Here is a 15,864-nt window from a genome sequence, read left to right on the forward strand (position 1 = left end):
CCTTCTTTTTCTAGTTGATTGTTGCAGAAATGATTCAACATGCTGCTACTGGTATAAATGTACTATTTAATGTAATGGTGACTTAAGCCTTATTCTGACTATGCTGTACGAGCATACAGATGTCTGTATACTCATACATGTTTTCTTTGACTGACTGCACCTGCGTTCAGTTTGAAAGTGAACCTAATATAGGCCCCTAAAATGCTTGGTATGGATAGGAAGTGTATTGTTGTAGCTGTGTTCAATATAACATGCAAATAACTAACTGTGTACAGATATGTACTGTGTACACTGTACACTTGTCCAGGTTTTAAACGTGTGAATAGGGCTATTATGTTGTTGCTATCCTTCGGATATGAAATTGCTAGTTTAATAAACTGCTGTTAATATGTTTCTACAGATGCTGCTGCTATTTTTACTATGCATGTCCCTTGGGGCACAACCTCTTGTGAAAAAGCAGCATACAAATACCCTGATGATAATGGATGATGATGTATTTTCTAAATCGTAGAACAGTCCTCTTATGGTTGCATGCTAAATCATAGGGCCCAAAGAGATAAGACACGTCAGAATGAGAATAGCCCCAGCAGACTGGGCCAATATCATTTAAAACAGAGATTCTCAACTTTGAGAATGTTGCTGAGGACCGGATTTAAAGTATCAGATGAAAAGCCGATAGATGAAAGCATCCTCATATACCAAGCTTTAGTGTGAAAATGCTCAAAAGAATCATAAATACTATGATTAGGGGTTTGCAGAATGTTTCGCGGTTGGAACCTTCTGACTCAAAACGGAGCATTTTCAGTGTTTCAAGCTCGAAACAGAATGCCCTTCAAATAAACAGCCTGTTTCAAGCTCAAAAGCTTGGAGGAGGAGGTTTGGTGGAAATTATAAATGCTTCTTTGAGGGAGGGCAGGATGCCTCCTTGTCTTAAGGAGGCAATTGTTAGTAGGGGTGTGCACGGAACCGCGGAGCTGCGGTCCGGCACTGGGTGGGGGGTTCCAAAAGAGTGTGGGGGGGGGGGCTTTACTCACCCCTTCAAGAATTCTGAACGTATATATTCGAGTAAGCGGGCGGCATACCTCCCTGCCGCCCGCTTCACTCCCCCTCCTCCGGCGGCGCGCGTTTCTCCTTAAATTTCCGGCTTCAATTGCAATCGGGCGGCAGGGTAGCTCCCAGTCCCTGCCACCCGGCTCTTCCATACCCCCGTGTCTCGGCTGGCGGCCGCCCCCTGCTTAATCACAGGACCCTGCCACCCCTTCCCTTCCAATACACAGGCGGCCGGCAGGAGAGCTCTCCTGCCGACCCCGTCCCCTTCCCCGGCTCGGCTGCAAATGGCTTCTAGGAAGCCTTTTGCGCGCCTGCGCAAAAGGCTTCCTAGAAGCCATTTGCAGCCGAGCCGGGGAAGCGAGCGGACGGCAGGGAGTTCTCCCGCCGCCCGCTCGCTGAAGTTAACGTTAACTTCAGCGAGCGGGCGGCGGGAGAACTCCCTGCCGTCCGCTCGCTTCCCCGGCTCGGCTGCAAATGGCTTCTAGGAAGCCATTTGCAGCCGAGCCGGGGAAGGGGACGGGGTCGGCAGGAGAGCTCTCCTGCCGGCCGCCTGTGTATTGGAAGGGAAGGGGTGGCAGGGTCCTGTGATTAAGCAGGGGGCGGCCGCCAGCGTTAACGTTAACGTTAACGTTAACTTCAGCGAGCGGGCGGCGGGAGAACTCCCTGCCGTCCGCTCGCTTCCCCGGCTCGGCTGCAAATGGCTTCTAGGAAGCCATTTGCAGCCGAGCCGGGGAAGGGGACGGGGTCGGCAGGAGAGCTCTCCTGCCGGCCGCCTGTGTATTGGAAGGGAAGGGGTGGCAGGGTCCTGTGATTAAGCAGGGGGCGGCCGCCAGCCGAGACACGGGGGTATGGAAGAGCCGGGTGGCAGGGACTGGGAGCTACCCTGCCGCCCGATTGCAATTGAAGCCGGAAATTTAAGGAGAAACGCGCGCCGCCGGAGGAGGGGGAGTGAAGCGGGCGGCAGGGAGGTATGCCGCCCGCTTACTCGAATATATACGTTCAGAATTCTTGAAGGGGTGAGTAAAGCCCCCCCTATTCTTTTTAGAACCCCCCACCCGAACCAAAACCACCCCGTGTCCGGACCGGTCTGGAGGCCTTTAGAATGGCCTCCGAACCGGTCCGTGCACATGCCTAATTGTTAGACCACTTCTGAAGAAGCCTGCCTTGGATCCCTGAGAGCTGAGCAACTACAGGCCTGTCTCCAACCTCCCATGGCTGGGCAAAGTAATTGAGAGGGTGGTGGCCTCTCAGCTCCAGTCGGTCTTGGAGGAAACTGATTATCTAGAGCTATTTCAAACTGGTTTTCAGGCGGGCTATGGGAAGGAGACTGCTTTGGTCGGCCTGATGGATGATCTCCAATTGGCAATTGACAGAGGAAGTGTGACTCTGTTGGTCCTTTTGGATCTCTCAGTGGCTTTCGATACTATTGACCATAGTATCCTTCTGGAACGTCTGAGAATGTTGGGGGTGGGAGGCACTGTTTTACAGTGGTTCCGCTCCTAACTCTCGGACAGATTTCAGATGGTGTTGATTGAAGATGGTTGCTCTTCAAAATCTGAGCTTAAGTATCGTGTCTCTCAAGGCTCCGTACTTTCTCCAATGCTTTTTAACATCTACCTGAAACCGCTGGGAGAGATCATCAGGGGATTTGGAGCTGGGTGTTATCAGTATGCTGATGACACCCAGATCTACTTCTCCATGTCAACTTCTTCAGGATCTGGCATATCCTCCCTAAATGCCTTCCTGGAAGCAGTAATGGGCTGGATGAGGGAGAATAAACTGAAGCTGAATCCACATAAGACAGAGGTACTTATTGTGTGGGGTCAGAACTCCAGACATGATTTTGAGCTATCTGTTCTAGATGGGGTCACACTTCCCCAAAAGGAACAGGTTCGCAGTTTGGGAGTACTTCTGGATCCACACCTCTCCCTGGTTTCTCAGGTTGAGGTGGTGGCCAGAGGTGCTTTCTATCAATTTCAGTTGATACGCCAGATGCATCCGTTTTTGGAGATCAGTGACCTCAAAACAGTGGTACATCTGTTGGTATCCTCCAGACTTGACTTCTGTAATGCGCTCTACATGGGGCTGCCTTTGTACGTAGTCCGGAAACTTCAGTTGGTTCAGAATGTGGTGGCCAGGCTGGTCTCTGGGTCATCTCTCGGAGAGACCACATTACACTTCTGCTGATGGAGTTACACTGGCTGCCTATAGGTTTCCGGGCAAAATACAAAGTGCTAATTATAACTTATAATATCCTAAATGGCTTGGGCCCTGGGTATTTGAGAGAATGTCTCCTTCATTATGAGCCCCACCATCCAATGCAGTCGTCTGTGGAGGTCCGTCTCCCCCCATCTCTGACAATTTATTTATTTTTTAATTTAAAATCTATCTTTTTACCCAGACTTCTTCAGCTTCTGGATAATTTATAGGTTTTAATTTTGTGACTGATTTTTAAATTGTTAGTTTTGATTTGTTTTAATGTATTTTATGTGTGTTTTAAACTGTTCTATATCATTGTGAACTGCCCAGAGACACGAGTTCGGGGGGGGGGGGGCGGTATACAAGTGTGAATAATAACAAACAAACAACAACAACATAATTCCCTTTTTGACTGGAACATGTCAACACTCCAAGCACCATTTTGGAAGCTATCTTTCCCTTGCTGATTGGTTTTACAGGCACTGGCTTCTGATTGCCTTATGATCTCTTTGCTTCTTGGTTGGCTTGTTATCATACAAATCAAGTGTTGTCACGGGCAATGTGCCCCCATTGGCTGAGGAGGGAGGGGGAAGCGGGGAGCCAAGGGAGAGATTTTCAAAACATATTTAAAGGACTGGGAGGCCAGAGAGGTCTCATAGTGTGCCTCTCAGGAAAGGAGGCAGTATCAAAGAGACTGCAACACAGCAGCACAGACTGAGACTGGTGGTGGTAGCCTGGGACCTGCCTGGCCCAGGGGAGTGGAGAAAGTGACATAGTGTGCCTGCTGGCTTATCTGTCTTCACACCACCAACTTTGCAGTACCAAGCAACTGCTTCCCCCACCCCACTATTTCCCCCCAGCAGCCCCAATGGCTTTAACTTGGTGCTGCTGTGGATTTCGTCTTCTTCTGTGGGTTTCTTCTTCTTCTTGTAACCGGCCCCCAGTGGCTTTAATAACTGGGTTTCTGTGTTGACCTTTTCTTTTGCAGCCCCAAGCTGCACCTTTGCTGCTGTTGTGTGCCTGGATTGGAGTTCATTTTTTGTTTTTGTAGGCTGGTGTGCTCTGTGACTTCTGTCTGGTGCTCAGCCTCCCAGAATATCTCTTCCCCCCCCCTCAGCTTTTTGAGGGGTTGGTAGGTGGGTGCCTGCCTGGAACCCACCTGACCTACCACCGGCTGTTGCATCCCAGTGTCTGCTCAGCCTGAGAGCAGCACTGGCCAGACTCCGGCAGAAGACGCCAAAAGAAGATAAGCCCCCTGCCCGACCCTTGGTCAGGTCAGGTTAGAGTTCTTTAAACAAGACCTAATTTGTGGAAGGAATTAGGGACTGGAGGGTTGGGTTAATTTAGAAGAGGCCATAGTAATCCCCTTCCCCTTCCCTTAGACCTACCCCATTGTTGCTCGCTCCCCTCCAACAACACCCCCTCCCCTGCAAATAAAGCCTGCTTCTTTATTTGGGGAGATTTAATTTTTCTAGCTTCTTGTGCACTACAGTGCTATAGATAGCACTGTGTGTGGCACACACAGCATATAGACCATCCCCACACCCTTTAAATACCCACCTTAAAGGCACTTCTTCTCCCACCCACCAGAGTCAGGGCTTGAATTTTAAAAGCCCCAAGAGGTCCGGAAGGGTGCGAGACAGAGCCAGGAGCAGACGGGCAAGCAGGGCGGAGGGGCGCTGCTGCTTGTGGTGGGCAATGGCAAGATGGGCTTCCCCCACCCCCCAAATCATCCACATTGCTGTGCCTGCATGCAGGCTCACCTTCCCAGAGGAGGGTGGTCTTCCAGTACAGCCGCCGCTGGCAGATGAGCTAGAATTAGAGGGGAGGTCCTCCCCTGACAGGGAAGAAGCTCTTCCGGTTACAGCGGAGGAGATTGTGTCCGCTGCTATCCTCCCCAATCTCCCTTGGCAGTGCAACCCCCCGTGGAGGAGCAGGAGGAACTCATTCCGCTTCCTGGACTGCAGGCGGTGGTGAGAGTGGCCCGCAGAAGGAACCAGAAGCCCCAGAACCACCACCAAAACAGGGCAGGCTCCGTTGGCAGACCATTTTGAGCTGTGCCATGGTGGTCCAACCCACACTGTCTGCACCTGCACCCCCCACCTTCTCATGGGGTGTCCGGCGAGGCCAGCTGTCCTTATCTCTGAGGACAGAATGGTGAGAGGGCCCAAGGCGACAGGGATGGGTAGCAGCTGAGGAGAGACGAAGGAAAGACTGCCAACAGGCAGGGACTCAGCTCCAGTGGAGGAGGAGCAGAGCCCTGATAAGACCGAGGGGGAGGCATGTGAGGATAACATCAGCAACATGCCTCCCGAAAGCAGGGGGTCTGAGCAGGAGGAAGGAGAAGGGGGAGAGGCTTGGGCAACAGCTGTAAGGGGTAATCAATTAAAGGTAATAAAGAGGGGCATTGGCCCCGTAATTGGGGCCGGGTGATGCATAGCCTGTGAGGAGGCATATATGGAGCTGGTCAGGGATGAGAAGGGGGCTGGTGGAGAGTGTCGGGGGGGCATGGAGGGGGCAGACACAAGGAACAAGCAGCCTGGGACAAAGGGTGACGCTCAACTCCCTCCCTGTCCCTGCTCTGAGGCCGGTCCCAATAAGCCTAGCCAGGATGGGAAGAGGAGACAGGATGTGAAGCCGGACATGGGGATTTGGGGAAAAGGTTAAAAATGTGTTAAAAATCCCCTACTTGCCCATTTCTTTTGTTGGTTGTGTGGTAAGGAGCACCCATCATGCCCTGCCACCCAACCCACTTTGGTGTCCCTAGCAGCTACCCATGGGGAACAATGGTGTGTTTCAAGTTCCCCATTGTTCCCTACGGCTAGAACAAGAGAAACGTTTTGAATGTGTTCTGTCAAAGCCAGCTGTTTCAACAAAACAAACTCGAAACATTTCAACCATCTGAATTTCATTTCGAGCTCAAAACAAAATGCAAAATCCATTTCGTGCACATCCCTACAAGAGATATATTAGAAATTAAATGCAACACAAGATCACCACAAATCATTCTGTGTTCAGTGGAAATTACACAATAGCAGTGCTAGTAACAATAATCTAAAAACCAATTCTTTGGAAGATTTTGCAGCAATCTCCCCTTATATTTGCCAGATAAGCAATAACAAAAAATTCAATAATGATGGAAAATCTACTGAAATTCCAACTGCAATGACTGAACAAGGTTATATTTCACAAACTGTGTGTGTGTGTGTGTGTGTGTGTGTGTGTGTGAGAGAGAGAGAGAGAGAGAGAGAGAGAGAGAGAGAGAGAGAGAGAGAGAGAGAGAATGCTAACCAAAATCCTCATTAAACTGTTAGCTTCTAAGTACATGAAAGGAAGAAAAACAAGTGGGGTCATTCACACAATCAAAAACTGTGTTCTACCAATGTTTGAGAGCTGTATGCTCCCAATTTTAGGTAGGAGGAAAATCTGGGTAGAAGTGATTGTGTGGAAGCAAGGTAGGGGGAAGACCTCCGAACACACAGCTCCCGTACCTGGGTAGAACACAGTTTTTGATTGTGTGAATGACCTCAGTGTGTTCTAAATCTAACACAGGCACTCATGTTCATATCACCACCATCACCGAAAAGAAAGAAAATTAAGTAAGATGAAAAACTGACAATGCCAATATGTCCTTCCAACATTTCGTCCTGACCCTTTTATTCTTTAAGCATCGTTAATTAAAATTTTTCCTCAGGCAGAATCCGACTGAGTTATGTGAACTAGTAAGGTGGTTAAAGGGACAAGATATGGCTGAATTGTGCAAAACAAGATAAAAGCCAGGAACATAGCAGGAATAGGGGAGCAGTGTCTGAGTAATACCTGGCATGGAAACACTCTGACAGAGGCCTTTTTAGTGATCACAGCAGGATCACGTTTAACATTCTTTCCCACATTTTCTCTAAGCCGTTTGATTGGTAGCGGGCAGCATTGTTCTAGCCAACTCCCTAGTGCTGTATTAATGATACTGTAGGTTGGGGGCGGGGGGGGGAGATGCCAAAAATATTTCACTCTGATTTAAGACAGTATGAGAAAACTTCTAGAAAGGAAGTTTGCTAGGACATCTGCTTTTAAAAAATCAAAGTGGAAACATGGGATACCTCCAGTGGGCAGTTCAAAATGGACCCCATGAGCTGTAGATGTGCCAGCAGCTTAGAGGGTTCTAAGACTAAACCAAAATCCCCAATAGTTAGTATTTAGAACAAGCCTGTGGGACAAAATCTCCCACACAGGGCCTCACAGCTAACCCAGGCATTCGAGGCACATCAACCACGTTGTAGGAATTCAAGGGCAAAACAAAAAACAAACAAAAAAAGTGACCAATGTAAAAAACTAAAGTTCTCATCTAAAACAATTTCACTCATATCTCATACTGGTTTAATAGGTCTGGTTGATGTCAGCTTACAGCTGGGAACATATAACATCCTTGGTTGTAGAAGAGTCTTGTTTAGAAACTAGCGTTTCCAATTATGAACCACCCAATTCAACATTCTGTAATGATTCAGATGCAAATCCAAACTATGGCTTGCTGTGATGTGAATAAGTCACCCGAAGCCACAGACCTGCATGCTTCCTCTTCCTCCTCACATTGTGGCAATTTCCTGCCTTCTATCCTTGTTTGAGACAAACCACCCTTTTCTGTTTTATTTGTCCTTGCCCTGCAAATCAGAATTGGAATGCAGAATCAAACCCCTCTTACTGATTCTCTTTCAGCAGCAACTGCAACCCACAGCTTACCAGTGAGAGGTAAAAGAGGTTCTCTGGCAAAGAGAGACGTGATAGCCCTATTTCAAATGTTACAGCAAAATCTACTATACACTCTTAGTTACGATGAAAGTGCGCCAGAAGTTCCTCCCTCACCCTTTCCACCTCGCTGCTCACAGTTATAGTAGCATTTGTCTGCAGAAGGAAATGCTGTAACCGTGATGGTAGGTGCTTTCATGATTGGCAACCTGGGTTGCCACAGGTATCCCATAGAAAGGGGAGGGAGGGGGAAAGAACACATTTAAATCTTAGTTATGAAACAGAGGATTACAGTCACTGGCTTACATCCAGACTAACTCATGACTACTGCCACTGAAATTACTAATTTTAATAGCACTATTCACAAGTAACTTAATCTGGATGCAAGTCAGAGGGGCTATTCTGACGATCGGCAAAAATTGGGCTAGGAGAGCCTAGCCCAATTTTTGCCAATCGTCAGAACCACCAGGCTCGGCTGTGAGCCCAGTGGTTCTAGAGTGGGCAGCCCGCTCAAAAAACCCTGCCTTCAAACCAGGTTTGCAGAGTGAGCACTCTGCAAACCTGGTTTTCTGGATCGTGTGTAGCCGCGGCTTCACGCTGCACCTACTCACGAGTCGACCCCTGGAGAGGAGGCGAAAAGCCGCCTCCCAACTCCAGGGGTCTCCCCAGTATGCCCTGAGTGCTCACACAGGGCATACTGGGGCTTCCGGGGGCTGCATGGCCCCCAAGCTCCCCAGCCCCCGTCGGCTCCGTCACAGAGCCGGCAATCGTGTGGGCAGCCAATCCGGCCGCCCAGGGCTCCCTGCCTGATCGTCTGCGGGGAGAGTGGACTTAGCCCGCTCTCCCCACAGTTTTGGAAAAAGTGACTATAACAGCCAAGTCCGCTGATCAGGAGGCAACAGAGCTGGATCCTAATCACTAGTCAGTGAGTCAAGAGGGCTCTGAATACCCCTTACAAGCCTTAAAATTACCACCAGGAGTTGGTGCACCTTTGGTTGATAATCACTGAGTTAATCAAATGACTGCAACTCAGACTATTAATCTTCTCAGAGTTCTTTAACTGGGCTATGGCTCTAATTATACCCATAACACTAGTGTACTTAAGACTCAATATCCACGGATCCTAGAGGGCTGGGAGATCACTTCCAGTCGCTGTTTTGTCTGTCGGAACCATGTTGTGGCTCCTTTCTTGGGGGAAAAACTCATTTTTTCCACAATTCTGGGAGGCATTTGTAAACACATCCTGGGAACATGGAGCATGGTACAGTACAGAATTTCATGTTTTTTCGTTGGTTTTTCCTCTTTTTAAGCACTTTCCCTCCATCCTGGAGGGAAATAAATAAATAAAATAAAATAAAATAAAAACCCCAGTTCCTATACGAGTAACGCCTCGTTACTTGTGGTTCCGCTGCTCGATTTAGTAGGTGAGAAATGGAACCCCCATGAATAACAAGGTTCTCCTGTACAGGTTGAGTATCCCTAATCCAGACATCCGAAATCTGGAATGCTCCAAAATCCAGAAACCACCATGGCGTGCACCTGCTGCACTGACTCGTTGCAGCTAAGCATCTCGTAACAAAACAAAAAACAAAACACCTCAGCCCACTTGCTCTGGTGCTAGAGACTTTAAATAAAACCTTTTTTAAAAAAATACAGTGTACAGTAACCTTTCGTGTTTAGACTTGGATCCCATGCCCAAGATATCTCATTACAGTATGCAAATATTCCAAAATCCAGAAAAGTCCGAAATCCGGAACACTTCTCGTCTCAAGCAGTTTGGATGAGGGATACTCAACCTGTATTTAGGGAAACCAGGTAGCATTGCACCCGTACCAGGATCTTGTTGAAGCATGGAATCTTTCATTTGAAAAAGGGTTAAGAAGCATGGATGTGTGTGTGTAATCAAAAGTTAAAGTGACACTCAGGGAGACCTTTGAAATTCAGATTTGATTTTTTGAATAAAGAAGAAAACCAAAGCAAGAAGTGTTCCCTTCAATGGAAGTGTGAGAGAAACTTTTGCTTTACCTCGCTGTACTACAAGTTCAATATCAAGGCACCAATGTCCTTCTCGGCTTCAAGACAGAACTGCTGAGCCAATTAAAAAATAATACAAGCCCAAATGTCTTTGTAGAAGACAAAGACGAAGATGTGATATGGATGGTCTGTGCAGCATGTTCAGTCAGCAGAGACTGGTTTCTAAAGAACATAATGCTTGAAGGTAAGTTTGAAAAGAATTCGGTGCCAGCAACCTTCTTCTATTGCACACAAGTGCTTTGGAAGGATCCCCCAAACACTAAAGAGAAGTGGTATGTCAGGCGAGGAGCAAAACCCCCTAAGCATTTCATGCAGAGCAATGAAAAGACTGAATCAACACTGGTGCATTCAAAATATAAAGATCAAGACTCTGAAGTCCAACTGAATAAAGCATGACATTATGCATGATGACCTGAAGGAAGGGCTTTGGAAAATTATTACATAATTGCACATGTTAAGACTTAAGTTTCCTGAAACTTTTATTTTAAAATATCCGGGGATCTGGGTAGAAAGGCTTTTCTTCTTGGAATACTGTTTTGATATGGCAGCGTTAAGGGCACAGTAGGGCAGGAAAAGTGGGACTCACCTTCAGAAAGCATATACATTTCGTAATCATCAAACTTAACCATTGCTGAGAATCTAAACTGGGATCCAAAGAGTAGCTTTTGGTAGATCTGAGTGCTTGGGCATGCCCAGTGGAATTGTTTTCCTTTTTTTGCTTTGTACAGCATACCTTCAATGCTCCATCATCAACTGCTTCTGAAATTTATCTTGGGTTCAAAGGAACTGTTTTTCTTCTTTCTTGATGGGGAGGGAAGGTGCTATTTTGAAATGGACAAGTCCAAAATTCCTTTGGGTATGAGGAACCAGTCCTCCAGTTCTTTAGATTGAGGCCCTAAATTATTTAAAAGGAATAAGGATTTCTAGGGAAGAATTTGAAGACGACATCTAAAGGAGTTAAACACTGGAGACTTTGGAAATTTTTCTTCCTAACTGTAGGTAATTTTTATTTCATGGGGGTCGGAGTGGTGGGGACAACTCACAATTACTCCAGTTAATTAACTTGATTAACCTGGGCTGCAATCTTATGCATGCTCACTTGGGAGAAAGCCTCATTGATCATTAGGGATGTGCCCAAACCGGCTTGGGCAGCCGCAGGGATCAATTCCTTTAAAAAGCAGGTAAACAGGTCCTTGCCTGATCCTCCGCCATCCAACTGCTTTCCCAGGTGTGGTGCCCACTTTCCTAAAGGAAAATGTGGCTGCAACACTGCCTTTTGGAAAGCAGGCACCATGCCCAGAAAAGTAGTGGGGTAGTGGAGGAACAGGTAAGGACCTGCTTTTTAAAAGGAACCAATCCCGCCTTGCCAAACTAGTTCACATGCAGGCACTCGAACCAGTTTGGTGCTTCCCTAAGGAGGCGCCAAACTGATTCAGGCACATCCCTATTGTTCATGATGGCATTTACTTCTGTGCTGCACATTAGTCTATACATTTGTCCAGCTCAAAGGACAATTTTTACATTGTAAGAGATTATGTTTAATTTGAAGCAGTGTTTTTGACCACAGACTTCTTTCACAAAAAGAGAACGTTTTAGAACTAAAAGAGTTCATGGTCTTAATCCACCCCCATCCCCACCCACAGCTTTCACAACACAAGCTTGTTCATTTATATAAATGCTTTCTCTCCTCAACTATCACCATGAGCAATTAACACCACAGTCCAGAGAAAAATCAAATGGATTGGTTTGGAGTATTGACCATGGACCTCACAAATACATATGTTTATGTACACACAACATGAGGCTGGTCTGTAGATGTGCTGACACACCACACTCATTTATCCTACCATAGATGGGCCAGAGCAGTAAATTCTGATCATGGTGGCAGGAGGTGCAAAAATGCACCAGTTCCCATATGATCACGATGACACTGGCAAAATCAATCACAATTCATTATTTCTGTAAGCGGAGCAAAATACACCATCATACTAGAAGTCCCCAGATGATCTGATCTGAGCAAGTATAAAATGTAGGCAGATACAAAAGCATAACAAAGCTAACACAACTGGGGTTATATGAAGGAGGAGCTAGACAGAAAACTCTGATGGTACATCTGGTTGTATTTCATTTAAAAGCCTTCAGTAACAACTGCACGTTTTCTTCAGATTATTTATAAATATGTAGGCTGTAGTTGCCATGTGCATTAGTAGTAGTGAAAATCAAGTAAGGTAAACCACAGGGCAATTCCAAGGGCAATGGAATCAGGTATGTTACCACCTTTTCAATAACTCTGCAAAACATGTTAGTAATGGAATCAGAAGCAGTGGCCAAAAATTCTGATTCCATTAAAGTAAAGTTGTACTGTCGAGTCGGTGTCTACTCCTGGTGACCACAGAGCCATGTGGTTTTCTATTTTTGCATGTTTCAGACACTACCTATAATATTTAATATGGCCATATAGTAGGAGATGTTCTCTTGTCAGTGGGTATATATAATATCACTTTGAAAATTTGCTTATGACAACAGTAGTCAAAACAAGTTGTTATAGTAAGAACTAATCTGCCTACTTTCCTTTCATTTTCCCTACAACTGGACTAAATTGGTCAAGCAGTTCACAAGTTAGCCCACCTGAGCTTCAAACGTTCATGCTTCCGCCATCTTTAATTGGGGTGGGTGACATAATCACAAATTATTTCATTATTATTTTTATTTTTTACATTTATATCCCGCTCTTCCTCCAAGAAGCCTAGAGCGGTGTACTACATACTTAGGTTTCTCCTCACAACAACCCTGTGAAGTAGGTTAGGCTGAGAGAGAAGTGACTGGCCCAGAGTCACCCAGCAAGTATCATGGCTGAATGGGGATTTGAACTCGGGTCTCCCCGGTCCTAGTCCAGCTGTGTTTGAGGTGTTCCTATGTGTCTGTACAACTGTACCAAATTTGGTCCAAATCAGTTTCCACTTATACCTTACATTCATGTGCTTGCCATATTGAATCAGGGTGGATGACATCATTACAGACTACACCCTTGAGCTGTCCCTATGTGTCCCTACACATGTAGCAAGTTTGGTTGAAATCAGTTAAGCGGTTCACAAGTTAGACCACTTGCACCTCAAACGTTCACACGCCCACCATCTTGAATTGAGATGGATGACACCATCACAAATTACACCATTTAGGCATCCCTATGTGTCCCTACAGCTGTAGCAAATTTGATTCAAATTAGTTAGGCGGGTCACTAGTTAGCCCACTTGCACCTCAAACGTTTACACATCCCCCATCTTGAAGTGGGGTGGGTGACATCATCACAAACTATGCCATTGAGGTGTCCCTTTGTGTAACTCACTACAACAGCACAGAATTTGGTCCAAATCAGTTAGGCAGTCAACAAGTTAGCCAGCTTGCTCGTCAAATGTTCACACGTCCACCACTTTGAATTAGGATAGATTACACCATTACAACCTACGCCGTTGAGTCGTCCCTATTAGAAGTGTGCACGGTTCGGTCCGGGCACAATATAAAAGACCTCTGGACCAGTTCGGAAGTCCGGAGGTCCGGGAGGGCGGGGGCATGTAGCTTTAAGGGGTGGTGGTGGTAGTACTTACCCCCCCCCGCCGCTCTTCCCCCTCCGGCGCTGGTGCGTTTTAAAATCTTCCTGGGGCAGCAGAGTTCCTCCCTGCCGCCCCTGCCCCTGTCGTTGTCTTTCAAAGCCTTCAAAGGAGTACAGCTAGTGGCACGCATGCGCCCTGCACGGCGCGCACGCTTGTCTCCGCCGCTGGCGCACGCGCCGCACAGGGCGCATGCACGCCGCTAGCTGTACTCCTTTGAAGGCTTTGAAAGACAACGACGGGGGCAGGGGCGGCAGGGAGGAACTCTGCCGCCCCAGGAAGATTTTAAAACGCACCAGCGCCGGAGGGGGAAGAGCAGCGGGAGGGGGTAAGTACTACCACCACCCCCTTAAAGCTACATGCCCCCCCCAGTGCCGGACCACGCCTCCGTGGTTCCGTGCACATCCCTAGTCCCTATGTGTCCCTACAGCTGTAGCAAATTTGGTTAGTTCAAATCCATTAGGTGGTCCACAAGTTAGCCCACTTGTGCCTCAAATGTCTACAGGTCCGCTATCTTGAATTAAGCTACACCACTGAGGTGTCCCTATGTGCCCCTACAACAGTACCTGATTTGGTTCATATTGGTACAGGCATTGCGAAGTTGATAAGGGGGAACGGACACACACACGGAATGCCAGGTGATCTCATAAGCCTACTGGAGGTAGGAACATAGGAGCTGCCATATACTGAGTCAGACCATTGGTCTATCTAGCTCAGTAATGTCTGCACAGACTGGCAGTGGCTTCTCCAAGGTTGCAGGCAGGAATCTCTCTCAGCCCTATCCTGGAGAAGCCAGGGAGGGAACCTGGAACCTGGATGCTCTTCCCGGAGCAGCTCCATCCCTGAGGGGAATATCTTACAATGCTCACACTTCTAATCTCCCATTCATATGCAACCTGGTTAGCTGAGAAGACAAGTCATGCTTGTTACCACAAGACCAGCTCTCCTAAACATGCCCAATTCCATTACCCTTGGAATTGCTCAGTAGTATTAATTCACATGACCCTTTCAGGGGACAACAGGTCACCACCAAGTCAGCAAGTCATTTTTCCCAGCTCAGTTGTGCAGAATGACCTCGTTTGATATGGCAATGTGATCTTTTCACATGGATCTTCTTTAATAAGGCCATTTACTTCCTGGCAATGGTTCCAACCTCAGAAATGGGCTCATGAATTAGCCCAAGGAACATCTGAAGAAAAAACTAAAACACAGGCACACACTTCTGATGTGGCAACAGCAAACCTTATTGTTAATAAATTCTAAGAGGTGGAAGAGTGCTAAACAACTCCCACCCCACCTCCTTTGCATAAAGGATCCAGCAAATCCAAATTATCTGAACAGATCTACTGGTAGCAATGATAGTACATGACTACCAAGTAGAAGCACAGTTGGTTTCTAGACACACACTATTATTATTATTAGCAGCAGTGACAGAACATTTGCAAACAGATTCTTTTCCCCCCTCCCACCAAAAAAGAGCTATATCTAGCCTTTATATCTGATTGCTCAGCTAGGCACAAGCTTCCTCACCAGCTTAGTGAAATAATGTTAAACCATCTGGTATGCTTAAAGTAGGCAGAAGCTTCTGAAGCAATTAGGGCCATGTAGCAGTCTACTAATCGAATGGCTCAGCAGTACGATGACCCGGCACAGCTGATCTTCAGTGACTCATTATGGCAATTTCCAAATTCCTGGAATGGTTTGAGCCACAACTCCGATTCCACATTTGCAACTGACCACAACAGCACTTCTTCACTGCCTTCCCAGCCTCTCTCAGTGCTACAGCTAGAGTCCATAAAGGTTACCATTCTAGTAGAAATGTCATCGGTCCCTGTACTAGTGAAATCTCCTTTTTTCCTTCACAGCTGTTGTGATACTCACCTGGCACTCAACATTGCAGTAAAAAGCCTGCTTGCATCTTCCACACTTGGACAAACCTTCTTTCCTTGAAAGAGATAAACACTCAATTGTAATATCTATCCACTGACAGTGAATAAGAAATAAATATAATAGCAATATAACAACCTTTACTAGTAACCTTCAGCATGCAGATGTTGGAATAGATAGTGCGAGTGACCACGTGGGACCTATGTCCACCGTCATAGTCCTTCTTAAGGACGTCATAGTCCTTCTTAAGGACAATAGTTAAGGGAGGTATGTGTGGTGGGGGATACCGTCCCAGGCCTTGACAGGTTTTCTTTGGCTCTCTAAAATTTAGGAGCCTCTGGTCTGT

General features: G+C 46.8%; 1 protein-coding gene across 1 annotated transcript in view; it reads right to left on the bottom strand.

Moving 5' to 3' along the window:
* The window catches only part of SMYD2 (SET and MYND domain containing 2), a 56,023-nt gene that overhangs the window by 29,236 nt on the left and 10,923 nt on the right, over positions 1-15,864 (bottom strand). Inside the window, exon 2 of the mRNA XM_053309398.1 lies at positions 15,513-15,576. Coding sequence (XP_053165373.1) covers positions 15,513-15,576 — 64 coding nt within the window. The remainder of the gene's footprint in view (positions 1-15,512; positions 15,577-15,864) is intronic.

This window comes from Hemicordylus capensis, chromosome 1 (genome assembly GCF_027244095.1).
Source record: "Hemicordylus capensis ecotype Gifberg chromosome 1, rHemCap1.1.pri, whole genome shotgun sequence".
NCBI classification, from domain to species: domain Eukaryota; kingdom Metazoa; phylum Chordata; class Lepidosauria; order Squamata; family Cordylidae; genus Hemicordylus; species Hemicordylus capensis.